The sequence below is a fragment of the Nestor notabilis genome, unplaced genomic scaffold (assembly GCF_000696875.1).
Source record: "Nestor notabilis isolate BGI_N333 unplaced genomic scaffold, ASM69687v1 scaffold1483, whole genome shotgun sequence".
In the NCBI taxonomy this organism is placed as follows: domain Eukaryota; kingdom Metazoa; phylum Chordata; class Aves; order Psittaciformes; family Psittacidae; genus Nestor; species Nestor notabilis.
In genome coordinates, this window is record NW_009920371.1 from 19,465 (window position 1) to 41,979 (window position 22,515).

The window sequence follows — 22,515 nt, forward strand, 5'->3', positions numbered from 1 at the left end:
AAGTGGAGCATTACTACATTTTTCAAATAGCACTATGTGTATAAAATATGGAAACATGGAATGATTGTTTTAAATTCAGAATGCTTTTTTGTCATGCTTACCCGTGTTCTAGATGAGAGATTTTTCTGCTGAATTGTAAGAAAATGAGATAGTAGCCTGTCAGTTCATAATGTTACTCACTTTCCCTGCTTAAATGCATTTTTAAGTGACTAGAATATCTACTTAAAGAAAAGAAAAAAATGCTAACCTCAGAAGAGCAGGAGTCTAGGTTGCTATTTGTCTACCTTAATAGGCAGGATTTCACATGAAAGAATCAGTCTGGCTTCTCATATGCTAACAGTGACAAGATGCAGGTATCATTAAGTAGTATGATTATGTGCCTCCCAAGTATAATTCTCATAACCGCTGAAGGAGTACTGCAGCCATGACAAGTCATGTTAGTTTATTCATCAATGGATTTATTCTCTTTCTTAAACTGTATTTTGAAGCATTTCTGTAAGAAGTTCAGACGTGGCAATGAAGAAGCAATACACATATAGGTATGAATGTTTAATAGTTTAACTTCAGTGTGAGTAACAAGACATTTCAACAGATTGTGAAAGTGATTTTTTTCCTCATACATAATCCTTACAGTTTAAATTGAAATGGCCATAACTGATCTTTTGTGCTTACAAATGAAGACTATTTTAATAATAATCTGCTCCCATATGACAGAAGCGTATATATCGTTGTGTAATCCTTTGTCCACAAGACTTTCACAATATGTTCTCCAGGCTGAAATGTAGAGTTATTACTTTTTCTTGGTAGCTGGGGAAAATGTTATGCAAGATTTCCTTTCTAAGTCACCTCTGAGATTTTTCATTTCACATTCATCTTCTTGAGTCTTTAGTGTAATCTTTGGGTGTAACTACAAGAGCCTTTTTGCTTGGATCAGGAGCACTTCAGCCCTTCTGAGTCAAATTTCCTTATCGTTCCTATTTATTGCCCCTTGATTCACATACCCATCAGTTACAGGAAAAGCCAGCCAGAAGATGGGCTGGGTGAGCACAGCTAGTGTGGGTAACTGCAGACAAGGGCTTGTTCCATGGGACCTGACAAGGAGCTGCCATCTCGAGTGTGATCGACCTGGGGTCACTTGGCCTTCAGTGCAAGTTGTTTCTCTGCAGTTTTGTTCCATCTATACCCCAGTGATTGCTATATATATACAGTTTATCCTCTTTATACACAGCTATCTGTAACAAAATGTTGTTTAACAGTAGTAAGTGTTTCACAGGCTATTGACCAGGCCTTAATATTCTTAAAGGAAACATACAGTAATGTTGGTATCCACACTGGGGTGATCCAGTTGAAAGCCTGATGCTTCAGTGTGGCTCAGAAGACAATTCTGGAGTTGTTTGCTGTCTGTTCTTGTGCCTTTTTACACTGGGTGTGCAGAAGTGAGAGGTATCCATGGTTCCTAGCAGTGGTGGAAGCCCAGCAGCTGTTCAAGTGACTACTTGTGCCGCCGTTACATCCGCGTTGCTCACAAGCCACTGCCATCCCCCTGTGGAAAGAAGACATAACAATGTGACCCCATAGAGATGCCCCAGATATAGCATCTAGACACAGTTCTGAAAGCTTTAGACCTCTATGCTGTAAATGAGGCATATATTGATCAGTATTTTGCTTTTTGTCTATCTGCAGTCACCAATTATAATAACGTGGTAGAAGCAAACTCAGATTCAGACGATGAAGATAAATTGCATATAGTGGAAGAAGAAAGTGTAACTGATGCAGCAGACTGTGACGCTAGTGTGCCAGAAGATGACTTGCCAACAGACCATACAGTATTACCAGAAAACAGTGAAAGAGAAGGGAGTACAAACAGTGGCTGGGAAGATGAAGGTATGTTCATTTTCACTGATGATGCTATGTAAAGAATGGTTTCTAAAGTGAAGATTCACTAGAACTTTTTTTGGTCACTTTGTTACTGAAATAACATGCGATAGTCACAGTCAAAAAAGAGGTTTTCTAACATATTTGTATGTATATTGTAGTGTATTTCATGTTCTTTATTTAATATTTGAGGCATATTCAGAGGTGCATTCATTCCACTGGCATTGCTAAACAGGAGCTTCAAATGTAGATTCGCAAGGATGATTAGAGACTAGCCACTTGCTTTTCATTTTTCTTACAGCAGGTCTCTGCCATAGCTCCCAGTAAGGTTCAGGGTTTGCTCAACTTAGGGAGTAAGCCATAACCCAAAAACATGGAACAGTAATATTCAGATGTAAATTTCTCCTTGTGAGCTGCCTCTGCCTTTTCCCTTGTAAAATATTATAGTCAGGAAAGAAAAAAAAGTTTTTGATTATTATGTTTAGAATTTGCTCTCTTATTCATGATGAACCTGTGTTTCAAAAACACTGAAGGGAGGTAAGTGTTGCACATACTATGCAGCAGCTTTAGAAGCTGAAAATTTGAAGCTGTCAGGAAATGGGCCTTTTTTACTGTGGAAGCAGATCCTGAGTTTCATAATATCACACAGCATGCTTACATTTGAGCCAAATTGGGATAAATGCATAAATTAGTGGAAATTATTGCGGAAATTTGCCTTAGTTCCCTGAAAGATAAAGAATATTTTCTGTCATATCCTTGTTTGCATCTGATCTCCAGCCACAGTTCTTTAGCATCTACCTTGTTAAAACTGGGGGTTTAAGACCAATTGCATGACCTCACATCTAAATAAACAGAAAGCAGTCATATGGTCCCTAACTGCAATCCAGCTGAGAGAGAGCAGCTGAGAGTTCAAAGAATAGCATCAGCTCAGCCTGTTTTTACATAGCTGCTATTGCCAAGGTATGCTGTGCAGGGAAATGAGTATTTTGGAGCTAAATTGTTAGGTAGGTAATTTTCTTAGTTCTGTCATATCTTTGCTCTACTGCAGGCTGTATCTATCAGGAATTGCAGTTACATAAAAATGGGCTGTGTGTAGACTATTTCTTGAACCCTTCAAGCGTAAGTACAGGAAACCTGAAATAGGGAGTGAAGAGCAGCACCGCCTCACAGAGGTGCTGGGTGAAGACCCTTTGGACTGAACATTGGCTGGAGATGTACCTACACACAGGTAGTCATGACACAGTGTCTTTCCTCAGACAACCTTCTGGGGTTTTTTAGAGCTCTGGACGTGGGGTGGCATCTTTTTTGACTCTTTATTTCAAATGTACCATTTTTAACCTTTTAAAATTAGTTTGCTAAAATGAAGCATTTGAACCAAATCCTACTGTGATTGTAGACTCACAGTGTAGGCAATGTTTTCACTGCCTTGGTCATCACTGATGAAGACAGGCTTTTGTCAGTGTTTAGACAGATGAAAGATTAGACAATTGCCATATAGGCTTGCTCGAACTACTGTAAATTTCTTCTGTAAAAATTATGTATTCTGGAGCCTCTGTTGTAGCAGTCTGGTGATGACTACATGAGAAGAATGAAGGCTACATTAGATTTTATGGAGCTTTGATTTGCTATGGTAAAGTACTCTTTACTTTATTATAGCTTTCCTAGAAGGAAAGGTGTGAGCTGAAAATCATCAGTATTGGTTGTACATTAGAAATCTGAAGAGAGGAGTATTAAAGACATGATTTCTCTCATGCGGGGAAAGGTACTGTTGTAAGTGTCTGTGCAACACTAATACCATCTTCAGGGCTAGTTTTAGGAAAACATATACTACAGCAGTTTTAGTAAGTTGTGTTTTATCAGTAAAGTAGTACTGAAAGTTCCTGGGTTTAGCTGAACGTGACAGAATGAATTTTTTACATATTTATGCTGTTCACAAATGCCCAGGAATAGAAACAACACACGTAACATTTCTTCATCAGATTAGTTTCCTTCCGTTTCCAGCCATTCTAACTGACTTTCTAAAAGACCTTTGGAACAGGTGTTTTAAATATAAGGTGTATATCTCAAGAGGTTTAACTGAAACGGTCAAATGGGTTTGAAAAAGTGAACCACGTGTATCCTGCACAAGTTGTTGGCTGTGGGCCAGCATTCATGTGTGCAATGATTCTGTAATGTGACTTTTTTTTTTCTTTAGTTTGAAGTAAAACCTATACTACAGGTGTTTGGGGTTTTGTTTTAGGCAAAGATTAAACTTATGGACTTATTAAGTTAATATATTTAAAAATCTTTATCATGTATTATAAGTATTTAGCAATTCTAGAGATTTCAAGACCTGGAAATAAGATACCTTTAAAAAACTGAAGATCTAAAAAAATTGTCCAGACCATGAAATAAGCTTTAAAACTTAAGGAAGTTATGTTTTATGTTTAAGCTCTTCCTGGAACTCAAAAATTCCTTTAACTCATAAAATTTTAGGTTCAGCCTATGTGCTGTAAGATGGATTGTGTTCTTTCAGCGTCGTGGGTTGCTGAGGAAGGTTGATGTGCTATTTTTTTATTCATTTCATTTAGGAGGAAAGCTGAACAAGTGTAGCATCTTTTTGATCAAGTTTTTACTCACATAAGCAAACAACCAGGCAATACTGTAGGCTGTAAATAGTGCTTGCTACATGCGTATCAGAAAATTAGCTCTAAAGAATTTAAATTAGAAACTCTTGATGGGCTTTGGAGTTTATTCTCTTCTCTGAAGATAAGACTGCGGTGAAAATTTCTATGAAGTTTGACTTTCTGCCTACAACCAAAATTTCCATTTTGCTAGTGATTTAAATTTCATCAGTTATCTTACCCATGCAGAGATCTTTACACTGGGTGTGCAGTAAGCCCATGACACAGGGATTGTGTCGTGCATGTTCACTGCTAGTACACACTGCTGCCTGTGATCTGAAAATCATTAGCATTTAATCCTGGGAAGTCCCACCGTATCACTAAGCAGCTGCTCATAAGTGATGATGAGATACAGAAGTCCAAGGACATGTTTTAGAATTGTGTGATATGTCCAACTGTAGTGCCAAGATGGATGGATATTCATGCCCTGGATGCTATTCATGGAGACCTGCATTTAAGTGGTCATTCAGCAGGTAGCTCAAATTTCTTCTGGAATTCAGAGCTGTGACTTCTACTTGGTGGAACAGCATCTTAAAATCTGTTCACATCCCTTTCTGTTGCTTCCCAGCAGCTGTATTTGTAGCGTGATAATTGGCCTTCTGAGGGCACAATTGCAAAGTTGTCTTCCTATGCGGACCATACATAGGTACAAAGATGGAGCTCTAATTAACTTTTTTCAAATTATTTATTATTCCTACAGCATTAAGGAAAATCACTGCCTGTGGAAAAGGGCTCCTCCCTGTCTTATACCCCATTTTTAGATATTGCAAAGAGACAGTACCAAGCAGAGGTTATGATTATTAGAATCGAGATGGTTTTCAACTTCACTGAGATTAATCTATAATGTCATAAATTCCTTGACATTCCCTTGGGAAGCATAGCTTTTATTTATACTGAAGCAAATGGAATTTACTAAAGACACTATAATTTAAATTTCTGTGAGTAATAACTTACTGATATCCTCCCTCTTCCACAGAGACTATTTCATAATGGAGAAAAATCAAAAACTCTTTAAAGAAAAATAATGGTTTTGTATCATGATTGTTTTTATGAAATTAAATTTTGGATTTGAATTTTACATTGCATTCTGAACCAAATCCATAGTATCATGAGCCAAAATTATAATTAGTTCTAAATCCAACATAGCTTTCCTAAGCACTGACAGAATGACAGCAGTGTCCTTTCCAATAGGAACTTCCCAGTTCAGGTGACCAAACAAACATAAATTAGGAACAACTTGGGCCATTTATTGATTTGAATCCACAACTGTGGTGAGTTAAAACTTCCGTGCTGCATCCTTGAATGCTGCAGCTCAGCAGGAGCTGGTAGATTTTCAGAGGCAGGTAGGCTCCACAGCATTAGTTCTGTGGACATCTGGTACCTGCAAACTTGTACTGAATATTAGAATTGATGCGTGAAACATTTTTGTAGTGCACAGTTGATCTGAATTGAAGAGCATGTGTTTAAAATCCTTGTTTGTTTAAGCAAGTGCAGCCTAGAAGTGGTTTCTAGATGTTTTACAAGAAAGAGAACACATTAGGTAGTTGTTTGCAGACTTTACCAGCAAACTATCAGTCATTGCCAAAAACTGCTAATTGGGAAAACAATGTAGACATACTTGGTTTACGATACTTTGGTTTCCAGAAACAATATTCCAGTGTATCATATATCTACATTTGAAGATAGGGTTATTTAAGTAGCTGACTCTATATTTGCTGGAGAAATACACTGTCCCTGTGCTTTCTTCTCTTCAAATAATGGTTATTGTTTAGTATTGCTTCCTTTTAAGATTTCATTTCTGTAACCATGGAATATCTTTGTGGTTCAACTGATTGCACTCTGCTGAATTAATGTGCAATCCATATTTTTGAAAGAACATTGTGTTTAAATGCAGTTCCTCTAAACAATACAGAAATGGGAAAAAATGCTGAAGAAATAACTCAAATACAGGCTGACCTTTGAAAGTCCTTTCCAACCCAAACTGTTCTGTGATTCTGTGATATTTAAGTTGTTGGGGGGGTGTGGCTTTTTTGCATGTGTTTTGGGTTCTTTTTAAATATTCATTCTTTCTTTTGTGAAATGTACTTTTTCAGCTGGAAAAGAAACGAAAGAAATCCTGGGGCCTGAAGCTCAGACAGATGAAGTTGGATGTACAGGTATTTATTTGTTAATCTGAGTCCTTTATTCATAAAGTGCTATTGAATTTGGGCCAGGTGAGTATCCTTCTGAAGTCTTTGAAATTCTCCCACCTCTCTTTATGAATTGCTTTGCTCTTCCTCAGTAGATGTCTTAAATTGTAAACTTAGCTGAGGAAGAATAGGGCTCCTTTTGGATGTCCTGGGTCCGGAGCTGTTGCTGACTGGTGACACAGAGCTGTCCCCTCCCACGAGAGCTGGCTCTCCTAAGGGCAAAACAAAGAATAGCATTGATCTCGCATGTAGTATAGGTCAATAGATAGTGTTTTAAACTAATAAGAAATATGCCAAAATGAACTTAAGCTCATACTGTATCTTATTATCAACTCCTGTGTTTGTAATGATTATACAGAAGGCAGAATAAAGTGTGTACTTCAATTTAAGAACCAAGCAAAACTAAATGCTTTGTTATTTTTTCCCTGATTGACAAAAAAGTAACATATAGCCCATCAGCTTTTAAAAACATTTTTATACTTCTTTTTTTCTTTTAATGCCTTTAACACTAAATAATTAGGTGTTATCAGGGTAAGCTTTATTTAATAAATAAGTAAATACCTTTGGTATGTTTAAAACTGTAGATTCGCACATTCTTTTTAGTTACTACAAAGTCAGATGCCTCCGAACAAGTATGGAAAACTACATTATGTACTGTATTACAGTCTATGTGTGAGAGACTGGCTCATGGCGTAAAAAGATTGTGTCATATTGTAAATTGAGTGTGTGACTTCTGTGTGAAGTGAATCATAAAACTTCTCCTTCCTATTAAAAATATACCTTATGTTATTAAAAGTGGAGGAGATCTGTCATGATTTAGTGTGCCGCAGTCAGAGCTCTCACAGAATATTCCACCATGGTAAAAGTAAACTCTATGAACAATGTGTTTAGGCAAATACTTTGTAGTAAATATTTATCGTACAAACATTAAGTAAAGTATTTAATTTATTATTTGTCAACTTTGAAATACAGGTTTTCATCGATTGTTTTCTTAAGTTTTAAACTGGGAAATGTTGAAGAATGTTAACTAGATCTGAAACCTTTTTGATAGCAGAAAACAGGCCACTCAAAGTTCAAGTTTGCTGCATTTCAGCCAGCCAACTTGTTTTTCAGGGTTTAAAAATCTTCTAGGCTTGCACTAATGAGCAGGTCTTAAATAACATTAAAAATTATGTCTTGAAGGCAAAAAATTTACATTTGCAAACATAGGAGCCAAGATTGTAAGATGGCCTTCAAAGTAGAAGAGCTAAATCAAATTAAGGGGAGCTTTTAGGGAAGCTGAGAAGAACAGCTAAATCTAAAATGATAAAAATGCACCGAGTTGAAGAGCCAAATGTGTTTTAGTCAAATTTTTAAATGTCGTTATGTCACTGGTTCTCTGTTTTTAAACTTGTCATATTCCTGCAGCTAAATAGGCTTGAACTATGCAACTATTTGTAGAGTTTGAAATCCCTGGATAGAGGGCAGTTTGGCAGTGTGAATTAGTGAAGCTCATTTATGTTCTTTTTAAGCTATTCATTTCATTTCTTGTCTCTTGATTTTCACTCTTAGTAAAAGAAGACGAATGTGATTCTGATGCAGAAAATGAACAAAACCATGACCCTAATGTTGAAGAGTTCCTACAACAAGAAGATACAGCTGTTATCTACCCCGAAGCACCTGAGGAGGACCAGAGACAAGGCACGCCAGAAGCTAGTGGGCAGGATGAAAATGGTAGATACGCCACCAGTTCAGTTCTTGCAAATAAATTTTACTAACTACTTGACCCAAACATTCGACTGCATTTTAGAAGACAGCAATTCATATACATATGACATGGGGGGGGAGGGTGGTGATGTGAGAATCTTAGTTAAATAATTATATGAGAATGGGATCATCAGGCAAAAAACAATACTACTTGATTTTGTAAAACAAGACATGCACTGGGGTTAAGTTGTATGGGTACCTAATTGATAACCTCAAGTAACTGGAAAATTCAAGCTTCGTAAATCATTCAGTAGCATTATATGAAAGAACAGAACAAATATTTTTTAAATATAACGGGAGTGAAGCAAGACAGTGTGAATTTATGTAAGAATAATTTCGGGGGAGTTGTAACATGTTCCTTTTCTTTTTATATTTCTAAACGAAACACCCAAAAGGACCTATTAGATAAGAGTTCTTTTATTAAGTAGCCAGTCTATGATAGGCTTTGGGGTATTTTCCTGAAAAGACAACAGTGGAGGAAAAAGAAACATTGTTTGTGCAAAAATATTTATGTGAAAAAATAATGACCTGTTGTTATTTTTACATAGAAGATTTCTTTCTCTAAGGAAGTTTTGTGCTTGAGATGCTCTTCTGAGTGAGATGAGAAGTCATAGTTCATTCATTTCTTTGTCATGAAAGATTGAAAGCATCTTCATCATGAAATATTTGAAGGCAAAACCTGTTCAAATTGGTTTTGCATTCTGTGTTGCTTTCTGACATGTTCAGCTTTCATAACCTGTGACAACTGCAGTTTCAAGCAGGTTGTGTTCCTTTATTGTTGTATTTAAGATTTTGCAAAAGAAAGTAACATCCTGCATAAAGGGTTAGGAGTTGTCTTCCAATCATTTAAAAAAAATATACATAATTGACCAAAACCTGCCTTTGTAGCTGTACTACTGTACTGGAGTCTAAGGGAAAGCAGTGAATGGGTTAACACTAACAATTTTGTTCTGCTTTTAGGAGATTTTATGTTACTGAAGTTTTTAGGGGCGGAAAAAAAAAGTAAATTAAAATATTTGAGAAATTTAAACTGTGTACATGCCTATTTATATACAGAAATAGGACCTGAATTACTAATATTTTGTGGTGTACTTTACAAATTTTGCACAATTCAAGTAAGATACATGCTCAACAGTAGCATCTTAAAAATTACGGTTAATTTAAGATGTTAGTTTGTGGTTGCAGTGGCACAGGTTGTCAAGTTAGTTTTACAGCCTTGCAATATAATTTCCATGTAATCATTAAAAATACACATTTTTATTAAAAATTTAAATTGGAACTAGACCAGTAGGTTCACAGGGAAGTGTTTCGAAAACAATGATGCCGAAAAATAATGTTCAGAACATTCCAAAAATATAGTGATATTTGCTAAAGATACGTGATTCCAAACCAAGGGACTGGGCAAGAGAAGTGGCAGAGAAATAGTGGCTTTGGGAAACCACTGCCATTTTGCCATTTGCTCCAATGGAACAGAATTTAAATTAACCTATTTCTGACATTTCCACTGGGTTGTATTTGTGCAGAAATGGACTATTCTTTGTGTCAGGTGAATTGAATTGTAGATGGAAAAAAGAGGATTGAAGGGAGGCATACTGTGTCTATGCATGTGGGGACAGGTTAATTTTTGGACAACCTGGCTAACCCAGGAAAAGCAGAAAGGAGTAGAACACCACAAAAACCAGCGCAATACAAGTGTGACCTTGCCTGTTACTATAACAAGTGTAAAAGAACGTATATGACAGAGAAGGTGTTGGGTTTTAGTAATAATGAAAACTGGTCTAACTCTTCCTTTTCAGTTTTGCAAGAACAATGGCACATTCAGTAAAAATAATGTCAGTAAATTCCACACAAACAGAATGAATTGCTACTTTATAGAGCATATAATCAATCTATGGTGATAAGTCCTGAAAGAGGTCACGGAGATAAATAATTCAGAAGTACTTTGTAAAGTACTGATTAATTTTATGAGTATTAATAATGCTTATAGTTCTGCAACTTAAAATGACAGTGCATACAAATTTGCCCTTCGTGCTTCAGAGCATAAAATGATAATCAGTAAAGACCTTCCACCTACCTCTCCTGCTCTCACTTAGCACAGTGTATAGGTGCATCTTTGCGAAATTGGCTTCCCATTTCCCTTAAAGTATGGAAGAGTAGCATGGTCATTGGAGGATGTCACACCGTATAAATTGATAGTTTGATCAAATACAGCAAACCCTACATTTATTTAAACACACTTTTGTCAATTTATAAAGAAATGTTTTCTTTTCCAATCCTTAAAAAAATTGTTTTTCAAGGATAGACTATGTTACTATTATATGAAGTTAAATATATGCTGATAAGAAGAGATGGAGTTAAAACTTCATAAATGTTGACTTCTCAGAAACAGACTTGTGAAATTGATATTCAGCTTCAATCTGATTTCACTTTGTCCTGTACTGATACAGAAGTAACTTCATGAAAGTCAGCAGAATAAATTCTGTGGATCACATTAGAATCGTATTTATGGCCTCATGTTTGATCTCTCTCCTTTCTGTCCTGAAGAAGCATGTCCTATTAGCAGATGCATTATGTGTCATAGAATCATAGAATGGTTTGTGTTGGAAGGGGACCATCAAAGGTCATCTAGTCCAAACCCCCTGCAGTGGGCAGGGACATCTTCAAGTACATCAGGTTGCTCAGAGCCCCATGCAACCGGAGCTTCAATGTTTCCAGGGATGGGGCACCTACAACTTCACTGGGTAACCTGCTACATTACCTCACCACCCTTATATCTAGTCTAAGTTTACCCTCTTTTAGTTTAAAACCATTACACCTTGTCCTATTACTACAGGCCCTGCTAAAAAGTCTGTCCTCATCTTTCTTACAAGTCCCCTTTAAGTACTGAAAGGCCACAATAAGGTCTCCCTAGAGCCTTCTCCAGGCAGAAGACCTCCAACTCTCTCAGCCTGGCTTCACAGGAGAGGTGCTTCAGCCCTATGATCATTTTTGTGGCCCTCCTCTGGACCTGCTCCAACAGGTCCAAGTAGAAGAATTGTAAACCACATTTCTAGGGTTTGGAGGTTTTTCAGTTCTCTTTTTCACTTGCAATTCTGTGTCAGGTAAAGAGAAAGGAAAAAAAATACTCTCTGCAACTTGTAAATATTATTTATTTGTCAGGAGCTGAAAACAGGATGGCTATTAGTTTTTTCAGTTATAGACTTCAATTTGTAAACAGGATTTGAGAATTGTCTATGATTGAGTTAATCAGATCTACAAAGATTACTAGATCTTAAACCATGTTTCTCAATTTTCAGACCACTTCCTAAACAGAAATACATATATATATGTAATCTCTAGTGCTATATTGGGAAGTCCAACAGTCTCAGTGAGAGGTGTGGGTTTGGGTAGACATATAGTGCTGAACTCTCTGCAGTGTACCCAGGGGCAGCTGTACCATAATGTAGTTAGTAACATAATACCTATGGAAAAAGATATAAATTATCATTAGTCCTTTTCTAAAACAGACAGAGCTTCTAGCAGCTGCATGTTTTCTTACAGTAATGTATGTAAATGTAAAGCATGTCTGTTGATGGTGATAAGTTTGGAACTTACATTTATTTAAATATGGTCTATTGTCTTTCCTGGGTAGGAACACCTGATGCATTTTCCCAGCTGCTTACGTGCCCGTATTGTGATCGAGGGTACAAGCGTTTTACCTCTTTGAAGGAACACATCAAATATCGCCATGAAAAAAATGAAGATAACTTTAGTTGCTCCTTGTGCAGTTACACGTTTGCATACAGGACACAGCTCGACCGCCACATGACATCACACAAATCAGGAAGAGATCAAGTAAGTGCTGTTTGAATTAAGGATTTGTCATCCTCTGTAACAACACTGTGATTTATTACATGAGCAAAAATGTACAGAGCGAATAAAACTGTTCACATCAGATCATCTACGTGCTGAAGTCCCAGTTCTGGAGCACACGTTTAAACTTAATGCTGAAGTCAGGCTTTTTCAGTAGCTGTCAAAGGATGAGATATGAGTTCTTATGTTTTCATTAATCTAGGCAATATGGTTGGGTTTAAATTTTAGTTTTCAGAAGTGTGTTATTGCATTTATAGGCAATTAGTTTTTTTCTGTTCATTGGCTAACATTACATAAAAGTTGTGACTCAAATCTAATCTTTAATCTTTAGTGAAACATACTTTTCTCTCATAAATCCTGTTTGGCTAGTTCAAAATTTACTGTACTCATTTTTGCCCTTAAGAAGCAAATCATTGTGTTGATTCATTTGCTTGAACTGTGAGATAACAGTTTTTAAATGCAGTCCGTGCTGTAAGGCAATATACAAATAATTTGTGCATAAAATACAACATTTCAGTACTAAATGAAGCAACAGAAAGGGCTAAAGATACTCTGAGCTTGTTTTGTCTGGTTCATGGGCTGACCTGAGGGCATGATTCCCTCAAATGCTTTCCATGAGTTAGATTTCTCATTACTAGCAGAAGGTCCTGAGCTTCTGTTCGTCCTTCCTTCTTTTTTTTTACTGCTTTTATCCCCACAAAGTCCTATCGCCCATCCCTAATTAAATGGTTCCATAGATTCTTAGAGGCACACTGGGGCTCAGGAACCAAATGAAACTTAGTGAAACAATCAGGAATTACCCAAGCTAAAAAGATACATACTTTCTTACCACCAGGCTGAGAAGAAGAAGGAGAGAAGCATCACAGAAAGATACGAAACAGTGAATAGTGAAAAGAATGTAAAGGGAAAGGTACTTCAGTATTTCTTGCAGCTCCAAACCAACAGATCTTTTATTAAGCTGAAAGGCTGTAACACAGAGTAAAGGAGATGCCTTTTTATACATTGCATATTAACTTCCATTCTACAAAGTATCACTAAATCCAAGAATTTAACAGGCTTAAAAATTTATTATACATTAATATACATTTTTATACCTGAGTTTTTACATTCATGGGTAAATTAAATAGGAAAAATTTTTGCAAGAAGTATTGGCTATCCCACTACAGGGATTATGCTCTCTCACAGTTTGTAATAACCTCGCCTGCATATTCTGGGGTGGTAGTTCTTTATTCAAATGTATTTCCCATGAACAGTTTATTTGTCTTGCTCTCTTATTGGTTTGGCTTCCAATTCAGAGTTAGTCTTATACACATTGTATTTATAGCTATAAAATCTATTAATGCTTTTTGTGTAATGCTTTTATGACCTACCACATTTCTCCAGTTTTTCCAACTAGAAGCATAAAGCATAGGAATAAAGTAGTTGGAGGGGCTAGAAGCCTTTCCCATATTTGCCTGTAGTTTGAATGAAAAGATACAAAATACCAAGTGAGGAAACAATCTCAGAATTGTTACAAAGCAAAGTCTAAATTGTATTCCTGCAGATACATTTTAATGGGCACAGTTGCTCTCTATAAATGTTGTTTCTATGAAGTATCTGGAACTCAATATTATGCCCATGTAAGTGTATTTTTTTCTTTTGAGCCATGACCAGAATCAAAACTACAATAGTTTAGATACTTTGCAAATTTGAAATATGTATTTGCTTATGTTATTGTCACAAAGGTGTCATATCTTCAGAACTGGCTTCATGTGCATGTACATGGTAACATCATTTGTGTAATGCAAAATTAACTTTTTTCCCTAGTAAGTGTAGATGTCCTGGTTGTGGAACTTAAACAGCTGTGTCTTCAGAACTTAATGTCTCATTCTTAAAGGACTTCACCTGAAAGCAGATTATTTGGGTAACTTTGTCAGCTGGTTAATGTCCACCACATGACTGACAGTTTTGTAATTGTTCTGTACAAGGAAGCAATGAGCAAAGGTAGTATCTAGTGAAGTGAAGGCAGTGGAATAGGTATGTTGACACTGTGCTTCCCCCTAAGGAAGGGGGAAATATGCAAAACTGCAGCTACTTCTGTGAAAGCTGAGAACCATCCTGCACCTTATCCTTCCTTTCTTTCCCTGGCGTCCTCACGGCTCACCTCAATGCTCCTATACCACTAATAGTTGATAGTAGGTGATGCTGCCTATATATCATCTGCTTTCACACATGAAACACCAAATAAAGATGATGAGGTATAAATAAGTGCTTCCTATCTTTGTTTGACTTTTCTTCTCATCAATTTACAAAGCACCCAAAGGTAGTCTGTTAAAATTTCATGTTGCCTGGACTCCACTGAGAAATTATAGTTCTTGAAGAACATGCTCAAACCATCTCTGAAAACAACATGATGTAATTGTAATTCCCATCCTCCAAATAACTTTTCAGAATTTCCATTAATTAGTTTTTGGTTTCTTCTATGAAAAGAGTGGACTTTAGCCCTAAGCATAATAAGTGTTTGATGCAGGGATGCATTAGTGGCTAGTTACAAACCTTAATGCGGACATTTCTTCTTTCAGTCCTTAAAGCAATGCAAAGGAGTATTCATTGGATGCCGCAGTTAATTCTTTAATAAGCAGAAAACAGCAGTTATGTACAGTGCATTAAAAAAATATACCACACATCAGAAGCACAAAAAATGTGGATTTAACAGTGCTGAAAGGGGAAAAAACGTTTGAATCAGAGAAAATTAAGAGTGAAAGAGTGTCAAAGAAAAAGCATCAAGGTACATTAGAGAAGAGTTATGATTTCTCAGTTATTTTAAAAGGTCCTGGAGACTAACTCTGAGGATGTCACAAACTTACAAAGAAGAAAAATATAGGACAGACAGCAAGAAAGCTGAATAAAGAATTACGAATGTAAGAAGGTAAGGCAAAATAGATGGAAACATTGCCTAGCAGAAAGTTTAAAGCAGCTTATACCTGTGGACAGGAAAGCATGAACTCGTTAAAAATTTGCTACGAGGAATATGGACTTCCATGCCTTTGAAGCAGGACATTGGATTTTAAAGACTGTAGCAGAATAATTTCTGACAGATTGAATACATGCACCGATTAATATTTAGTGTGAATATTTATGTAATCCAGCGTCTGCAATCCTGTATATATGGTGAGATTCTTTAACTTGTATAATCTCAAGTCAAACAATAGTAACTGATTCTCTGCAGGCTTAAGTAAATCCTGACATGGTCCTCTAGACTCAGTGAAATGCAGTGAGTCAGGCACAATCACCTAGAACATCATCTTCAAGGGACTTAGTTAAAGAAAGCTGAAAAGCTGTGTGGACTAGCAAAAGACAGCTGACAAAATCAGAACTAAGGGTCAAGTACTAATCAGGATAAGTCAGAGTGGCGACCTCACTGCAGAGCCTGGCAGGAGGCAGGAAGGAGCCCACCCTGAGGAGGGTGAGAGCAGTATCTGCTGGGAGGTTAAAACTGCGGCTTAACCAAATGCTTATCCCAAGGGAACTGTCAAATTCAAATACTTGGATGCAATTTAGATTATCTTGTTTCAATTTGTCTTTTGTTAACGTCTGCATCCTATAAAGGAGGACAAGGTGTAGAACGGGGAGGGCTGATAATTTGGACAGCATCTCATAGCAGAGTGCTTCGATTTTCATCCAGCAAACTGTACAGCTGCACATTCTTCGGATCTAAAGACATGAATCAGACCAGGAACATCATCCTGCCTTTTTATTCACCCCTGCTTCTCCAACACACATCTCAGCCCCCAGCTGCTGTGTCTGCACTTGAGGAATGGCCCAGCACCCGGTGGGCATCTGCCCCAGTGCTGCCAACCGCATTAGACCAGACTTAGGTGTAGGAGCTTCCCACCATGGTTTCATGACAGAGGCAGTCTATTTCCCCCAAGCACATTAATAACTCTGTTAATGAGTTTATGAAAATACTTCCCCAGTTACCAAAAATCTGCAGCTGCATCCAAATCGTGGCAGAGTATCTTTTTACAGAGTGAGCTCTACTTAAAAAGGAGCCACTCTTCTATTAAATAACTTGTTCGAACACAATCTTTTTAATTCTTCCATTTCATGTGGGTAATTAAGCTGCTCCAACTTCTAAAATGTATAGATTTATAAAGTTTGTGGTAAAATTATGTATCTTGCATATACATCACATATATATTACATACTTTTACATGTCTGTCTTAGCCTTTGTGTTTTTTAAAGTAGTAGAACTTAAAAATAATTTGGAGCTTAACTATAAACTCTCTCACAAAGCAAAGTATAACAAAATAACCACAAAGTTTCAATGCAAATAGTGAAGAGGTTTGATGTATACTTGGGAAATCCTTCCATATTGTTACTTTAGTTTTTGCATTTCTTTTGAGAACTAATTGTGACTGGGGGTGCCTTTGTTGTCACTGAGCCATGTATTCTTGAGCAGTCATGTGGCATCATTACATAGAGGAATCCAAGGCCAACCATGAGCGCTGGAAGCACATAAATGGAAAAATCAAGTCAACTGATTAAACAGGCTTTTTTATGCTTTAATGTTTCTCTATTCTGCGTGGCATATTCTGTGGGTGGTGGGCTTGGGGGTTTTCTTGGGTTTTTTGCTTTCATAAGTAGAATTAGCATGGAACTTCTGACTCATATGACATATCAGTACAAGCTTCATCCAAAGTTAGGAGAAAGGGCAAATATATTTTGGGTTTGGGGTTTTTTTTTGTTTTATTTTTCTTTCCACTATACCAGATTTTTTCAGAAGGCACACGTGGCTCAGTTTTAACCCGACTTCCAATTTGTTTCTTTTTCATGCATAACGCATATCACCTTCAATGTCTTAAAGTTGTGATTGATTCTTTTCAGTTTTGTATTGCATTTTCTTTGTTCCAATGTGAAAATACAGGATGTTTTTCCAACATGCTGTCCTATGCAATAATTACGAATTTTTTCTTACAGAGACATGTGACGCAGTCCAGTGGTAATCGAAAATTCAAGTGCACTGAATGTGGAAAAGCTTTTAAATACAAACATCACCTAAAGGAACACCTACGAATCCATAGTGGTAAATAAACCAAGCATTGAATTATGTACTAATGTTGCCATTTCTACTTTTTATAAGCTTGATGTGCTATCAGTCTTGTAAATGTAAGTTTAAAATACTAGTGTTTTCCTTTTTTTTTTCCTCTGGGACTGTAAGCACTGTCTGCAGCCTTCACCTGTGTGCAGGAAATATGTAGAATAACTCAAGAGCATTTGCAGTTGCAGCTTAAGTTCTGACAGTTGAGGAAAACTTCACTTACGGAAGAAGAAACAGGGACATCCTTCTGGTCCCTTTTCACTTGTCTCTTTTTTCTCAGTGTTTGCAGATCATTCAGCATGTTATGAGCCTTGCTAGAAAGAGCTATGCTTCCCACTGTGGCTGTGATTGTCATCATTTGAGACTAGCGATATTAAAATAGCCTCAGGACACAGATCTAGTATTGTGATGTACTGTCACCACAGTTTCAGTTTCTAAGAAAAGTTCCAATTTATAAGAAATTTAATATGTAATAATATATTTTAATACATAACAATAAGTTAAATGTGGTCACTCAAAAGAGATTCTCAATTTCTGTCTTTAACCCAGATTTACCCATTGACAGGAAGTCTGAAAACAATGATTTAGGCCACCTTTCCCTTTCTTACCAGTTGCTTAGTCATGACAATAGCAACGAAGTGCACCTCACTTACAAGTTGTCCCTCAGCAAACATCATCTTCATTTAATTTCCAGAGGGTAGTGGCACTGCGCCTGTCAGTGGGAAAGCCTCAGTCAATGTGCTTTTCAATCTGAAGCAAGACAGCTATCTTGGCTCTTCCCTTGTCCTCTGTAGCACAGATCCCCTGAAAAGCCATCTCTTACTAGGGGTTTAATGATTGCATAGTTGTGTGCCTCTTCCTGGCAATTTAACCTGACATTTGTCTCTGAAGGCAAATATACATCTGTCTTCTTACCTGTATCTGGTTTGCCGTTACTTAAACTTTGCCTGGATTTCAGCTGATGAGTGTTGTATGAAGATCCAGATATACTGTATTTGAGCTTGCCACAATAAAATGTGGATAGCTCTTGGTACAATTATGATTTGAATTTATGGCACTTTTTTCTTTAGTTAATCATATTCTGTTTTTTCCATTCTGAAGCTTATGTACCTTCTGAAGTTAGTAGTTGTACTATTTGAATGGAGTTAAATGGAATCTTCAAGTATCATATAAACTGATTTATGTGATATGTGGACAGTCACTGGGAAATACTGGAATATATCGTGATCATGTAGGCTCCATCCTGTATCTACTAGTGGATCATAAACTCACTAAAGGACTCTAAGATCAGAGCTATACATGACACAATTGCCCTTAGTATTCAATTCACTGTATAAGATATTTTTCTGTAGGACTCTTTGAGAGGTCATGTTGATGTATTCTTTCCTAGCTCTTGATGAAGTTATGCTGTAACCTAGTAAAGTGTTGCATATGCCTTTTTTCTTCTTTTTTTTCATCTTTAGGAGAGAAGCCATATGAGTGCCCAAACTGCAAGAAACGTTTTTCCCATTCTGGTTCATACAGTTCACACATAAGCAGTAAGAAGTGTATTGGTTTGATGCCAGTGAATGGTCGAGCCCGATCAGGGCTCAAGACATCTCAGTGCTCCTCCCCTTCCCTTTCTGCATCACCAGGTAGCCCAGCAAGACCACAGATACGACAAAAGATAGAAAATAAACCCTTGCAAGAGCAGCTTCCTGTTAACCAAATTAAAACTGAACCTGTGGATTATGAATTCAAGCCCATAGTGGTTGCTTCAGGAATTAATTGTTCAACCCCTTTGCAGAATGGGGTTTTTAGTGGTGGTAGCCCATTGCAGGCAACCAGTTCTCCTCAGGGTGTGGTGCAAGCTGTTGTTCTACCAACAGTAGGTCTGGTGTCTCCCATAAGCATCAACTTAAGTGACATTCAAAATGTACTTAAAGTGGCAGTGGATGGTAATGTAATAAGGCAAGTATTGGAAAACAATCATGCTAATCTTGCATCCAAAGAACAAGAAACAATCAGCAATGCATCTATACAACAAGCTGGCCATTCACTCATTTCAGCTATCAGTCTTCCTTTGGTTGACCAAGATGGGACAACCAAAATTATCATCAACTACAGCTTGGAGCAGCCAAGTCAACTTCAGGTTGTTCCACAAAATCTAAAAAAAGAAAACTCTGTTCCTACAAATAGTTGCAAAAATGAAAAATTACCAGAAGATCTTACAGTAAAGTCTGAGAAAGATAAGAACTTTGAAGGAGAGACCAATGATAGCACTTGTCTTCTTTGTGATGACTGTCCAGGAGACCTTAATGCACTTCAAGAATTAAAGCACTATGAAACGAAAAATCCTCCTCAGCTTCCTCAGCCCACTAGAACAGAAGCTGAGAAGCCTGACTCCCCTGTCCCTTCAGAAACTGGGGAGAACAACTTATCTCCTGGTCAGCCACCTTTAAAGAACCTTTTATCGCTCCTAAAAGCATATTATGCATTAAATGCACAACCGAGTGCAGAAGAGCTTTCAAAAATAGCAGATTCAGTAAACCTACCACTGGATGTGGTAAAAAAGTGGTTTGAAAAAATGCAAGCTGGACAGATTTCTGTGCAGTCTTCTGGACCATCTTCTCCTGAACAAGTTAAATTAAGCAGTCCCGCAGATAATGATGATCAAGCAGCAACTACAGATGTGAGCAAACCCCAGAACAGCACAAATAACTCGCAAAATCCTGTCAGTACAACAAAATCTCAGACTGTACCAGGAGGATCAACTCTGAATGGTTCACGCAGTAGCACGCCATCCCCATCGCCACTAAACCTTTCTTCATCGAGAAATTCACAGGGTTATACGTACACAGCAGAGGGTGTACAAGAAGAGCCACAAATTGAACCTCTTGACCTTTCACTACCAAAGCAACATGGAGAACTGTTGGAAAGATCTACCATAACTAGTGTTTACCAGAACAGTGTTTATTCTGTCCAAGAAGAACCTTTGAACTTAACTTGTGCAAAAAAAGAACCACAAAAGGACAACAGTATTACAGACTCTGATCCTATTGTAAATGTAATCCCACCAAGTGCCAATCCCATAAATATTGCTATACCTACAGTCACTGCCCAGTTACCTACAATTGTTGCCATTGCTGACCAGAACAGTGTTCCATGCTTGAGAGCTCTCGCTGCCAATAAGCAAACCATTTTGATTCCACAGGTGGCTTATACATACTCTACCACAGTTAGTCCTGCGGTTCAAGAAACACCACCAAAACCGGCCCAAGCCAATGGAAATCAGGTACTTTGGTCCCTGTATTCCTGTATGTTGTATATGATGTATTCATTCTGTATCCATGCTGAACTAATAGAAAACTGTCAAGATAAATAAAAATTGTGAATATAAGCTATATCAGGCTTATTTGGCTTGGTTGTTAATGGGTAATAGATGTTACTGTTAAGTCCTCTGCAAAGCTAGTTAGCTCAGGCAGCTTGAGTCCAGACTTACAGAAACTACATAGTTCTTTGCATGGACAAGTCAGTTCTTCACCATATTCAGTCATTCAGAAGTATCTTCTAGGACCTTAGTGCTCGTTATTCTAAAGGCAGTCTAATCCTCCTGATCAAAAAGCAAAATAAGGCCATGACTTCTATTCCTTGATGGCTCCATATCATCTCTTTCCCCACATTCAGAAAATAAACTCTGAAACTTTTGGCTACTTCCTTCACACTGCTCTGCTTTCTTGGCTTGCAGAGTAACTGAATTCATCCTTACACCATAATGGCACCTTAAACAAAATTCAGATATATTCTCTTTGGAAGTCGGGCAGTCTACTTCATCTGCCATTCCTATATCCTGCCGTGTTTCTCCCTGCATACGTCCAGGTATGACCTGATCTGAGTCAGGCCTCCTGAGAAACACCTGTGCATGTTGAGGTAGGGACAGAGCAGAACAGAAAAGCAGCTCATGTAAAGACTGAGCATTTCTAATTCAGATTTAGAAATTGTTTAGCATTTCATGCAGGCGTCTGTACTGCCAGAGGCTGAGGAGCTTTCAAGACTTACAAGGTTGCTTACGTGTTAAGCTTTATAAGACAGACAATATTTGAGGTAGCTAACATGTACATTTTTATATTCAGATTTGATAATATATGCTAAAATTAATTGTGTGTAGTGATACTGCTGCTATCAGTAGAAAATACTGTACTTCTTACAGATGAGCTTCAGCACTTTAAATGCTTAGAAACAGACGACACTTAGGATATTTTTAAAGCTTTTTTATTAATGAAACATTTCAAGTCCCCCAGATTTTGCATTAAGTAGTATTTGTGGTAGTTTTAGGAGGAGGAAGAAGATAATAAAATATGCAAATTTGAATGGTAAGTTAAATAGCTTTTTGTGAAAACTACATCAAAAAATACAGTCTTAACTCCCATAAAATCCCAAAGGTAGCAAAATGTGGTGACAAACCTAAGTTGAAAAATGCAATTAGATATCAAGTTTACTCTTCCAACTTACTGGGGTACTTTATAGGTCTGTAATCTTCTTTTCCTTCCTAACATCACATTTATTTTATGGGCCCTAAAAATGATGTGTCAGTGTAGCTTAGACCTGGCCAGCAGTCAGATTTGGATGTGATGGAAGTCGGTCCCAGAATTCTGATTCTGTAGGGTGGCAGGAACTGCAAAGCAGAGCGATGCAGTGGAAGATTTTTTTGACTATATAAGTCTAACAATTTTGTTTGTCTGTTTATGGAACTGAATGAGAATAACAGTGCAGCTTCAGCGTATGTTTTGTAATATTGTGTGCTGCATCCATGCATTTGTTTTACATTGAACTAAACCTTTTTCATGATTTTTCTTAAGGATGAAAGGCAAGACACTAGCTCAGAAGGAGTATCGAATGTAGAAGATCAAAATGATTCTGATTCAACACCCCCAAAGAAAAAGATGAGAAAGACAGAAAATGGGATGTATGCATGTGATTTATGTGACAAAATATTCCAGAAGAGCAGCTCATTATTGAGACATAAGTATGAACACACAGGTATGTACTAGGAAAAGCAGTTTCAGATCATTATTTCACGCAGCATGTAACTGATAATCTCAATTGGAATCCAGTTTTCAGAAAGTGTAGG

General features: G+C 37.2%; 1 protein-coding gene across 1 annotated transcript in view; it reads left to right on the top strand.

Moving 5' to 3' along the window:
* Positions 1-1,683: 1,683 nt before the first annotated feature.
* The window catches only part of ZEB1 (zinc finger E-box binding homeobox 1), a gene marked incomplete at its 5' end in the record, with an annotated part of 25,173 nt that continues 4,341 nt past the window's right edge, over positions 1,684-22,515 (top strand). The window contains 7 exons of the mRNA XM_010010635.1: positions 1,684-1,884; positions 6,632-6,694; positions 8,279-8,440; positions 12,105-12,307; positions 17,285-17,390; positions 18,869-20,679; positions 22,244-22,424. Coding sequence (XP_010008937.1) covers positions 1,684-1,884; positions 6,632-6,694; positions 8,279-8,440; positions 12,105-12,307; positions 17,285-17,390; positions 18,869-20,679; positions 22,244-22,424 — 2,727 coding nt within the window. The remainder of the gene's footprint in view (positions 1,885-6,631; positions 6,695-8,278; positions 8,441-12,104; positions 12,308-17,284; positions 17,391-18,868; positions 20,680-22,243; positions 22,425-22,515) is intronic.